Source organism: Labrus mixtus, chromosome 3 (genome assembly GCF_963584025.1).
Source record: "Labrus mixtus chromosome 3, fLabMix1.1, whole genome shotgun sequence".
Lineage (NCBI taxonomy): Eukaryota > Metazoa > Chordata > Actinopteri > Labriformes > Labridae > Labrus > Labrus mixtus.
This window is the reverse complement of record NC_083614.1, coordinates 9112308-9125446: the sequence shown is the minus strand read 5'-3', so window position 1 is coordinate 9125446 and position 13139 is coordinate 9112308. Positions and strand designations below refer to the sequence as shown.

Genomic DNA, 13139 nt, shown 5'->3' with positions numbered 1-13139 from the left:
CTATCACAGTTATTTGCAGGGCCGATGTAGGAGTTTACATCCTGTTTTTCAGATGACTTAATAAAGACCAGAAGTGAACTGTGCAAGTAGAGAAAAGTCAAAGTCCAAAGACTCTTCAATACAAAGCTGTGAGGTGTTTTCTTCTGTAAACAGTGAGCAATGCTGATGCTCCCATTAAATCTCATTTAGCAAACTGAAAATCGAGGCTAGTGTCTCGGGGAAAACAGCAGACCGGGTTAGTGAAGGCTCATAGCAGATTGATCTGTTCATACAGCTTATCTGTATTAAATCTTATAATCCTTGTAAATATCTTCAGGCAAGGCAAAGTCAGCCTTTTAACATTGACTAAGTGAAGTGAATAGAAGCAAATTAGTTTTTAAGAAATTATATTTCTGTCGAGCTTCTGTGCTTTTATACATATACAGTATATATATATATATATATATATATATATATATAGTATGATAGAGTGTGTGCGCTGGCTGCTAATGAGCCTTACACACTTTGAACAAAGATATTTTGATGGTTTTTGCCACCCTGCCGTTTGGAGGTAACAATGAAGGTCGCTGTAAATGCAGAGCGTCTGTTCCCCTTTCGAACCTCTAACACCACAACAGATGGGGAGAATATGGAGCTCGGAAGGTTTTACCGCTGAGGTGGTAACAGTGAAGCCACTCATTAACACTGAATTTACCACTTCGTTAGCAACACAGCTTCCTGTAGAAAACGATCAGCCCGGGATGTCAAATCCTCTGAGCATACATTTTAAAGTCTTTGGAGGAGAACAGCGTCATCTGTGAGAGATGAAGCATACACAGTTTTTATTTCAAGCTGCTTACAATCAGGTTTAATCACTCAAAGACATCAGCTCATAAGTTTATTTTTTTTTAAAAAGTAAAATACTAGAGATCATTTTGCTCTTGCCCAAATCCAAGTATTCATTAGAGAATTATTGCATCCATCCGAGTGTTTGCACAGAGGCATATGCTTTCATTTTGTGGGTCGGTCTTTGTTTGCGTTACAGACAGATTGCGCGCCTGTCAATTTGTCAGGATTCAAGTAACAACAGTCTCATGCTGGGATCTGCGTTTGCACCATCACAGAGTGATAAGACGCAATATGATCTCATTGGAGGTGTACTTTGTTCCCATGGAAATTGGTCAATTTTAGCAGACGAGTGAGAACTTAAGGTGGAGAAGCAGGAAGGTTTTATCCCAGAGGTACGCTCACATAATTAAGCATCCTCACCAGGGTATTCAGGGGCTAACAGCAGGGTTTGTTGTGAATAGAGGTGGGGAAAGAGGGTGTTGAAAATCATAATGCGGCGCAGAATAATACCTCTCTCATTTTGAGATGAAAAGCCCAAAAAACAACTGAACCAAAATCATCACTTTTAAATTGTATTATTTTTTGAATTAAAGGGAATGCAATGCTTGCAAAACATATGTTGTTTTACTTGACTACAGGAAATAAAGTGTACAATTCAAAATCTTTTGATATATTTTTTTATATTTCAGAAAGGAGTGCTACTATGTCTGATCTGAAGCCAGATGCACAAAAGGACAAAGACGTGGAATCTGTGTCTGTCAGCCCAGGTCGTGCTCAGGAGCCATTACAGAGTCACACATTCTCCCTGAAGAACAATGCTGCAGGTCTGTCCTCAGATGAACACGAAAACCCTTTAAATGGAACCCAGCCGAATCCATTTGTATACAGCAGTGTCCCTGCTGTTCCCCATGCAGGCAATTCATTGCCTTCAGGAGCACTTGTTAATGGACCTGGTTCACACCCCACCTCAGAGGTACACTGTGTCCTGAACAAAGGCACTGTTTTATCCAACAATGTCCTGGATGCCGCGTGGCAAGCGGAGAAGGACACACGCCCCGAGGTGTTACCACCACCTAGTGAGCTTCAATCAGACGCTTGGAAGAACACAGCAGGGCCCGTCGTAAAAACACCAGCCACACAGCCAGGTGTCAACACGCCACTGTCTCACTCGGAGGAGAATGAGTCTAAACTGGCCTATTCTACGCTGTCAGGTGACGGTGCGGAGCAAATGCACATTAGCCAACCTTTGACAAAACAGACAATGAAAACAAGATCTCGACGGGACGCAGAACGGTCAGAGAGCGCCTCGCATGATTATGATGATGCTGAAGCAATCAGATGGGATTCAGCGAGGGAGCGATTCTTGCACTATGACAGAAGGCTCGAGACCGAAGTGATGCACCAAAGAGCCAGGAAGCACAATACATGCGTACAAAGCATGACGGGCTCCACTGAAAAGGTTAACACCAGTTTTAATCACACATGCACACGACGTTTCTGTGTCTGCGCTCGTAATGATGTTGAAAATGTTGTCATGGCAAACAAAGATGATTCTTTGGGTACACAGTCTGATATTACGTTTTCCATCGTTCCCCTGAAAGGTCCTTCTAGAAACACGGCTTCAGACTCTGAGCACCGTATTTATAGCTCAGCACAGGAAGGCGGTAATGAGGAAAATGACCCTGAAGATGAAGACAGTTTGAGTCCCAAAGTAGAACAGCTCAAGACAGAACAAGTTGAACAAGATCCACTTCTCTTTTCATGCACAAAGTGCAATGTTAATTATAAGGAAGAAGGACATTTCCATAGACATATGATGTATCATTTAGGCAAGAATAATCAGGTGAACAGTGAGAATGTTTCACAGCCCTTTATATGCAGGGAGTGTGGGCGTTTGTTCTGTGATAGCAACTCCCTCATGAGCCACATCATTATTCACCAAGACAGGCTGGAAGAACTTATGGAAGAAATCAAAGGTCTCAAAACCACAGAAGTGGAAGACAGGGGCAGCACGGTGCAGTGCCCTCAGTGTGTATCTGCCTGTAACTGCCCTAAAATCTCTGTCCAGCACGCCAAAAAACATACGAATCTGAGGCATTATTACTTCTGTGAGGAGTGTAACTACATAACACTGACACAGCCGGCACTGGAAGCACACTTGCATGTTGCACACTCTGAGAGACCTAACCCTCAAAACAGGAAAAGGACTCATGCTAAAGATGCAGAGGAAATGGACAAGCCTCAGAGTTTTTTCACCAGCAGAGACAAAGACATTTTGGAAAGAAAATCTGAGTTGAAATATAACAAATTAAAGGACAGTTATTTAAAAATGGTTGCAGACAAGCCAACATTTGAGGGGTCTAAACCAATCAGAACCAAGACCTTTTTCCCCTACTGTTCCAGTAAAAAGAGGGACGTTTATATTCAAAAGACCAATGAAAATACAGTTACTTTCCCTCAATTTCGGCACCAAGTGGGTTGCACCAAAAACGCTGACTCACCATCTTTGTGGAGGGTGGACCGGCATGGAAAGTTACTCCTACAACCTGCGGAAAAATTAGATTCGGCACGTGATTTTACCTGCATGAAGGAAGATGGTGAAAACGATAACTGCAAGGCTTTTGGCAGCGCAAAGCAGGAAAACTATCCTGCAAATGCTGATTTTTTACTCTCAGCAAGAAATCCTAAATTAGACCAGATGTTCTGTCAGGAAAGAAAGAACGACGGGGCTAGTGGGACTCTGCAAGTGAAAGCAGACCAAAACTCTCCATTAACTAGGAAAATGTCGACACCCTTGCATAAATCTATTGACAATAAGAATGGTTATAAATTGCAGAGGCTTAGCCAGAGGCACAAGAAAAATGCTGCAGATCTGAAGATGGATAAAGGCTGTGAGGGCAGCAGTAACTTCAGTGATGACACCAGCGGAGCTACAGGGAGCCTCTTGGAAAGCAACGAGAATGAAAGGAACCCGTATGCTCGTAGGTACTTCAAAAAGAGGCAGCGGTTTGCAGCCCAAGACCAAAGCCCCCATGTACTCAAGGATGAGGATGGGGGAGACGAAGACTGCAGTGACATAGAGCAGCTCATCATCAAGGAGGAGTACATAGAAACCACAGAGTGTGATGGTCCCCCAGGGTCTCCTTTTACGTCTACAAGTCAGGGCTGTGATGTTTTCCCCTCACCAGGGGTAGAACAGAAGCCCTGTCCGTACTGCCCCGCCATGTTTGATTCAGGAGTGGGTCTGTCAAATCACGTGAGAGGACACCTGCACAGAGTTGGCTTGAGCTATAATGCTCGACACATCGTTCCGCCAGAGCAGGTGACAATGCAGGATCATCGGCAACGACTCCGCAGGAGGATCCCGAGGACAGTCAGGAAAGGTACAAGCATCTGATCAACTAATATCAAATGCATCTACAAACTAACTACTCCACACACAAAGTTTTTTACAAAGGAAATTAATAGACAACCTATTGTATTTAAAAAAATACCTAATATATACAGGTAACTAGGGTGGGCCACCTGGGGCACTGACTTATGTGGCATGAAGTTTATGGTGCCACACATACACAAATTAATTTCAATTTCTTACCCTTTGATTCTTTAGGGGCTGATGTGCAAAAGTCACTATTTAAAATACTTTTAAATGGCATAAAAGTTGCTACATTTACACGTAAAGAAAACTACCAGCAGAGTGTTGAAAACATCCAGAATAGTTGATTTTAACTTAAGTCCGGCCTCTGAATAGGCAAATATCCAATCATTGATTTGGATTTTTGGGTGGCACCTGGGCTTGCCAATCAGATTTCAAGGGGGGCCCATGCCATCCCTGGCTGCCCCTTTGGTCACGCTCCTGCGTACATAATAACACAAGAAACCTCATGATCCAAATTTGAAATCAGGATGGTCATTCAAGACCTGCAATGATGTTAGCTAAACTATAACTAGTTTGTCTCTTTAGGTGACGATGCCAATTGGCCCACTACTTTGGTCACAACAAGGGCCACATTAATTTCATTCTCACTGCCAGGGGGCCAAATTGTAGGATACAAAAACTATTACAGTCAATCATGTCTCAAATTTAACTCAACATATACCACTGATCAAATATTATTATGGACATATTTCTGGTTTTCATGATTTCATGGCAGATTTTGTCATGTTTTCATAATGTTTCCAATTAATTGATATGTAAAAATTGACCCGAGAGCCACGTTGAGGGTTGATGGGGGCCGCCAGTTGCCCACCCCTGGTCTAGACTACAATATATGAAAAACTGTTGGTTAATTAAAATCTGGTACAGACTTACAATTCAAATAAATCAGCCTTAACATAATGTTTCAAGTTAGCTTATCAGGAAATCTAGAGATGCTAGCATGTTAATATAACAAAATGAAAAACCTGCTTCTTATTTCATTAGTGATGTCATCACAAACTTGTTCACTCACATTAGCCTTTTGATCGTAGCGTAGCTTTGGCTGGGCTCAGCCTCACAGAGCTCTATAACATCTTAGCTCTTTTGTTATCTGTATCTTTGACCTCAGCTTAGCCTTCATGTTCCCATTCTCTATCTTGACCATGCTTTCTTTGCATAACAACCATCTTCCTGTGTAAGATGCAAGAAAGGTGCAATGAAGATATGAGACTAAACCGAAACAGTGGAGGTGCAGAGAATAATGCAAAACATTTAGCTCCTTATAGTTAATCAAAACTTGTGATTGGGGTAAACAGTTCTCTATAGGCTTGTCAATTTTGCACAAATAGATTTTTTTTAAAATATTTTTTGGTCCATTTTGCCTTTATTGGATAGGTGAGCTGAAGGAAGGCAAGGAACATTGGGAGGAGAGAGCAGGGGATGACATGGAGCGGGGCAGAGTTTGGATTTGAACCCATGCGTGCTGAGGACTATTGCCTCTGTACATGGGGTGCGCAACATAACCGCTAAGTTATACGGCGCCCCGAGTTGAATAGATTTTTTAAAGGCCATTTAAATTATTATAAAAATATGAGTAATAGCCGCCTTGTATTTGCAACTGTGATATGCGATACTGATTTTGGAAGGTTATGCATTATTTTCTACTATCAAATAAATATTGCTTTGGGTTTCTATTCCTTTATTTAAACTTTTGACACTTTATCTGATATTACAGCTGTTAAGCCGGAATCAGAAGGAGAGCACAAATGTCCCCTGTGCTGCTCTCAGTTTGATTCTAAGACTGGCCTCACTAACCATGTAAGAGGACACCTGAAAAGAATCGGTGTTACCAGCACCAGCAAATCTCCGCTGTCTATCCTACATGAGCTGCTACAGGACAACAAGGAACATCGAAACATCCTACAAGTCCTCAACGGGAGCCAGGACCCATCACGCTCATTTGCCTCTCAGAAGTTCACCAGGAGCAAAAGCCTGGTCTTCATGCAGAGGGGCGTACCAGTCAAAATCCAGTATGAAATAAAGAGTCCACATCCCTTAATGCACAGCTTTCTACCAAAACAGAAGATAGACTTTAAAGAAGAGAAGATGCTCGAGGTAGAGGCACAGAGTGGCACCAAGGCCTCCCAAAGCACTTTGGTTAAACTACTCCAGATGACACAGAGAAGCGAGAGAATCAACCAGGAAGTCGATGAAACCTGGAAGCTCAGTGATCTGAGCGAGGATTACCGAGTGGAGCCAAAGCTGCCTCAAAGTAAGTCTTTTTTTTCATGCACTAAACATGATTTCGATTAGATTTTTGAACGTTTAAAGTTTCCATTAAGTGACTTGCAGAGTGCTATTTGATTCTTTATTCACATTTACATTTTCCTTAAAGCAGGAAGAGAGAGACAAATTTGTTGTGGACGCTGATTGTCGTTCACAGTATCTGAAAGCACTCAATGTGAGAAAATGTAAACATAAACACAGTGATGACCATTAACTCTGAGCTAGTCTATTGGTCCTGTGAGTCATAAGGGTGGGGAATTGAAATACAACAATGTGTTTATTTGATGGGAAATTAATAAATAAGTCTTAGTGCAAGAAAAGCTCCACATTTTAAATATTCTGAACTGAAGGATTTTAACATCTCTCAGATACCTTTAAGGATACCCACAACATGTAACTACAGTAGTTGTTGGTGTACTGGTAAGAATAAAAACTCCGAAACTTAATTCAGATTTGACAGACATTGAAGACAATTGACAGCACTGTTCATTTACGATAACTTCCTTTGAATTTATGGTCAGTTTCCAGTCTTTGAAAGTTGATCTTTGACATGGAGGGGAGACAAAGTAGACAATGGATCTGAAGAACTTAAAACGCTCAACATTTATGGAAAGTAAACCTGATTTATAAATATTTAGCACAGCTTTCAAAAGCCCCAATTAAAGCATTTCCAAACATGCACATCAACTTTTACACTAAATAACTGCTCAGTTAGATCAGGGGTTCCCAAACTTTTCGGCCCGCGACCCCTGAAATAAAGGGGTATAAATGCTAGAGACTGGGGACCCCCACTGTCACTGGATGCGGTTAAAGCATGAAACATTGTGTACAGAGGAGCTCACAGATGACTAGTCTGTTCAAACACCGACATCAGAACAACAACAGTCTAAATACCCAAATATTCTTTTAGTAATTTATTGTAAGAATGGATTTGTCAGTAAATAAAGCTAAGAAATAAGTGCAGGTGCAACAAACTCCCATTTTCCCCTAATGAAGAGTTGGGCAGTTTTATTTTTTACAAACAAATTCACTACTTTAAGTGCAGAAGCTTTCGTCAGTTCCTCTGAATTTCCTCAATAGTTGATCACAGATTTCAGAATCTGTTCACAGAGACCTGTGTACTGCAGATAGAAGATAGGTCAACAATGTGTCTATAGTTCCATATCAATGATCTGATTTAGTGAGAAAAAAAACACTACTGTAGGTTTGAATGTGGCCACAGAACCTTTGAAGTTCGTATGAAAAAATGATGAAGTCCTCTTGATGTTGAGTTGGAAGCTCATTGTCTGTGTTTACACGCTTTCGTTTAATGTCGGTCCAAAACAAAAATCTAGTGAGGTACTGAAAAAGAAGCTGGGAAAGTTTAATATTGCTCTTTGTTGAGTTTTATGATGAACTGAAATGTATGGTTCTTGTTTTTTTTGGTGCCCTGAATGTTCATACTCTTAATTTATTCCCCAAATGCATTGAAACTCTGCATTAGAAACAGGGACATGTAAGAATGCTTTTGCATGTTTAGTCCACCTAAAAGTAGTCTTCAGTATTTGTTCATTGTTACGTAACTTCAGAGAGTAAGGATCGTTATTTAATTATCATGAGTTAAAGAGATGCAGATTTTACAGTCCATACTAGACCACAGACTTTAGGCTGAGACAATAACATCTTCAGCACATTGAACTGGAACTGTTCCTATTCCTTATTTTGAAAATGTTTACAAATCAACGCAATTGAGTACTCAGCTTACTGAACATAACAGACATACTTCATACTTTTCACGCGACATCACACACTTGTGGAATCGCCCACCTGGAGGGCAAGAAAGGCTTCCTACTGTTGCACGCTGAGGAGAAGTTACAGTACACAGCTTCTTCTCAAACAGCAGCATCATTGACCCATCTATATTGAAAATACGTTTGTAGGCTTTCACTCTTGTGGCCATGTCAGGGGAAGGGTTTTTCAGTAGTTCTGACAGTGACTTTGCTGTTTGTAGCGATTGAAACGTTCTCACAAGTGCGGTACAACAGAGTAACAAGGGCCCCAAACTTTTCAGTTTATCTTCATAGCTCTGGTTTTCTGCAGTTGTCAGCTAATGTAAATATGCAAAACTTTGAAGAGATGGTGAATTAATAAGCCACTGCTGCAGACCCACAGAGTCGGCCACTTTCTGAGGCTCTTTCCGCCCTCCATCTCTCCACGCCAGTCACCTGACTATGAGTTGGCAAAGTATGACCCACCCTACAACACCTCTGATGTGCTCACCCTGATATTCTCACCCAACCAACCAAAAAAACGCAACATCGAGTATTTGCCAATTGAGCAATTGCCAGAGTAGGGCGGGTCGTTCCTTTGCAATCCAAGGTAAAGGTTGCAGCATACTACCCAATGATTGATACGCTTCAGAGGGGATTTAGAAGTTCATGTTTGCAATGGAGACTAAAAAATAAGTCAGTATACCCCGATACCTGTGCATTTCCTGCACTACACCACTGGTTCTCGAGAATTAGAGGTTTCCAATTACTCAACTGAAATGTTCTCCTAAAGATGACTTCCTACCATCTTTGATACAATTAGGATGAGAACAGTAAAACAGTTTCCTCATTTAGTGAACATTATAACTTTACCACAAGCTAAAGACTTTTAGTTAGAAAGTGTTTTAGTTAGAATAAGTCTGTAGCATGGAAAAACTACTTTGAAAACATTTAATTTAATCCTGGGATTCTTACATTTTTAGTAATAATTAAAGATTAAAATCAGGTTTATTGTTTAGAATCTTTTCTTCCATCCCACCTCTAAATATTTGTTAACAGGCCCTGGTGCACAGCAGTGTCCTTGCCGGTTTTCTGTCTAGGACTAACAGATCTGTGATATTCATGTGTGTACTTTATGAAGCCTTTGTGATTCTCGGGAGGTGGTGCATGTGAAAAAAGCCCCCCCGAAGTCACAGGATTGTGTTAAACTTCACTGGTAACACTTTTCAAACAAGAGAGTGCAAATCAGACGCTACGTATGAAACCAGGTGGAAGACGACTGCAGAGCACACGCTGGGCGGTTTGACAGTTTTGCTTGATAATGAAATTACTGTGTGAACTCCTAACACCATCTCTCAGGCTTTGTTTCTTAACTTTTAAGAGAATCAAACTTCAGATGATCATAAAAACCTTGATTACTTTTTATATTTCTAAAAGATTTATCAAGTGGAAACTACGATAATAAGTTCCTCCTAAATGCTGTGATCATTTTCCTTGATTTTCTTTGACTTTTATTTTCCCTTCCTCTCAGAGGATCGTGATTCAAAAACCATCTTAATTGAGTGTAACAGCACCTTCCCCAGGCCTCCAGGTCAGCCTGGATCCAATGCACACAGGAAGAGGATTAGCATTTTTGAAGGGCAAGGTAAGTTTCTGACAAAACACTAGAACTCAAATGTCAACATGAGGGTTTTCTGTGCTCAGTCTGTGATAGAGAATACTTGTTTTGCTTCAAGATGATTTGTTTATGATTATCTTTAGTGATAACTTATTCCCTCGGATTAAGAAGTGCAGTGTTTTGTCTTCTAGGCTATGATTATAAACAGAAGAAGCCGAGACCAAGGACTGGGCTCAAGAAGATGATTTTTCCCTCTTTGAATGCTGAGATATACACACTCACCTGCAGGTACGCACAAGGTCACTTATGTTACCATGGTTTTCTGAGTTTAGGATGTGGTAAATGCTTGTCTCACTCAGATATACTCATTTGTAAACCCTGAATGAAGAGAGAAGAAGATGCATAAACCAGCACACCAGTCAAAACTTGGACTAATTATGATTCCTTATCTGGGAATACCTAAAAAAATCATGAACAGAAACCACCGAGCATCTTAAAGCTCCTGTGAGGAGATTTCAGCTTATTATGAAATTGACTGGAATAAACACCGATGCCTCTTTATGACCTACAAATCTACCCAGAATATCAGCAAAAAGATTAACTATTTCTATAGAGTTACTTTGAATCTTTGAAGCCGCTGCCGAGAGGGGGGGGGGGGGGTAATTAACATCTCGCTGTAGAAACAGCCCCTTTTTTTTATTTTCCACAGCATGGATTGACAGTGTGTCGTACATTTAACTGTTAAAAGAAACTAGAGGAAAATTCTTCATCAGAAAACACTAACTACCAGTCAAAAGTCTGTATCTAGGGCACACCTACCAATAGAAGGGTTTCTCTTTATGTTTAACATTTTCAACATTTTAGAATTATAATAGATATTAAAACAATAAAAATAAAACATTTTATTTTTGTTTTGGAAAAAATGCATACATGCATAGGCATCAACTTCACTATTTGTATTAATATAAGAAACAGACTTCAACATTTAAGCCTTTAGGTCAAAATGTCTTTAAGATTATAACATGCATTTCAATCAGGTGTGTCCAAACGTTTGACTAACTACACAGGTACTGGACAATTTCTGCAAAGATTTAAGATGTTCCTCTTTGTGCAGAGGGGGAACCAAAATCAAGAGGAACTGAACACTCCTCACAGGAGCTTTAAGGCACTTCCAAACCAATCACAGAACAATGTGACACAATGCCCAGTATGCTGCCATTCCTCAGGTAGAGTGTGCAATGGCACCTAACTGCATTGGCACACCATTTTCCCAAAAGGTGGGTTGTGTTCTCAATTCCTTTGGGAAACCCGTACTTGGCTGGATCAGCTCTGTGTTAGTTCTTAGATTAAATGTAAGGCCCAATCATCAGCGTTAGTCACCTCCTCTTCAATAACTAACATACCTGGTAAGTAAAACATAAAACGTTTAATTGAAGCAGTTCTGAATTTGAAAAAAGTTCTTCTTGATGGGGGGGGGGGGGGGGGGGGGTGTGCCACTAACGAACTCAGCTAAATTAAGCTTGTTAGCTGATGAGCCTTGTCTATTAAAGATAAATAAAACTTAAAAGCAACAGTGACATGACTTGAAGCCCTAAGATAGTCAGCTGGATATGTTTCTTCTTCCTGCAGATTCTGTGACCTCGTCTTCCAGGGTCCTCTGTCTATCCAGGAGGACTGGATCAGGCATTTACAGAGGCACCTCCTGCACACCAGCGTACCCCACTCAGGATCAGGCATGGTAGAGGTTCTGGATCTTCATCACAAAATACAAACAAGTACGACTGGTGAACACCGAGATTCTGAGTAAAGTTTTCTGCTTTCAGACCCTCCAGCAGCCTGAATATGCACAATGTTTGATTTATAATCAGCATAATGTTAAGGTTGGTCCTGTAAGTGTTTATAGAAATAAGATTAGATATACTTTATTAATCCCACGAGGGGGAATTCTATTTTACACTGTTTTTGAACATGCTACACACACATAGGCTGAAATACACACACATGCACAAACATGATCCAATGGACATGCACTAACATGTCAGAGTGAGGGGGCTGCCCACAGCGAACACCCCTGGTGTCTGGCTCAAGGGCAACTTGGCAGTGCCCAGGAAGTGGACTGGCACCTCTCCAGCTACAAGACCAATTTCCAGATTTGGTCTGCACCGGGACTTGAACCGGCAACCCTCCTGTTCCCAACCAAAGTCCCTACAGACTGAGCTGCTGCCGCCCAAAATGTTGTTTCCACTCGTTATAACATAGTAGAAATATATTAAAGTAAAACTAGACTACTTTATAGTATATATTGATAAACTCTTTATATTTGAATAAGGTTTATTATAAGATGCTTTCTTGACATGCTTTGCCTTAATAACTTGGCTAAAACAACTGATAGTTTGTTTTCTTTATTTGCAAGTTAGACAGAACAGTACAGATCTGCACTCGTTTGAAAATGCTGCTTTGTTTATGATAAATAAAAGTGCCTTGTTATCAAGACAGAGCATTTTAATATAATGAGGAAATATTTGTATTATAAAAAGAAGAAACTTCAGATTTTCTCAGATTCTTGTAACGTATTACATCATTACATTTTCTCATTATAAAAAGAAAAAAACATCTGTACCTTTAAAAGAAACTTTGTGATAAAAACAAGAGTAAAAAGTAGCATCTCCACTCTTGGAGCCGACCTAAAACAATACTGCGCTCTTGTTAAGCAGCGAACACAAGGCTGTCTCTGGTTTGTCGTTGCTTTGAAGGATTTCACCTCTCTGTGTTGTATCAGAGGATCAATGGGTTTTATTGGCATGACATTTGACATGTGTTACCAAAGCAACATGATATTTCTTTTAATCAAAGTGACATTCAGGATGTGCATCATGTTGGGACAGTTTGTTCTGTCATTGTTCTGCTGCTTAAACTCCGGCTTCAGTGTAATTTCTGAAAGCAGGCTCTCATTAAAGCAGCAGTAACATCATCTCTTTCTAATGAAAAACAAAATCTTAAGCTGAAAAAAACAAACTTTTTTTCATTTTTTTTATGTGGCAACTCTTTACAAATGATCATGTTATTCTTAAATGAACAACAAGGAATACACGTATGACTTTTTGATCCATTAGATGTCGCCCTTGAGCACCAGCATGAAACCAAAACAAATTGCTATTAAGCTCCGCCTCCGCCATACTAAAAGCCTCCGCTCTCCTCCACCACTCGAGCTGGCATGGAGGAGTTTAGGACAAAATTGTCC

At 40.4% G+C, this 13139-nt stretch overlaps 1 protein-coding gene across 1 annotated transcript; it reads left to right on the top strand.

Moving 5' to 3' along the window:
- The first annotated feature begins 1525 nt into the window (after positions 1-1525).
- Positions 1526-12898, top strand: znf644b (zinc finger protein 644b). The gene is made up of 5 exons (XM_061034792.1): positions 1526-4211; positions 5982-6556; positions 9814-9925; positions 10090-10186; positions 11528-12898. Exons 1-5 carry the CDS (start codon positions 1532-1534, stop codon positions 11703-11705), a joined length of 3642 nt encoding a protein of 1213 aa, XP_060890775.1. The 5' UTR covers positions 1526-1531; the 3' UTR covers positions 11706-12898.
- Positions 12899-13139: the final 241 nt, after the last annotated feature.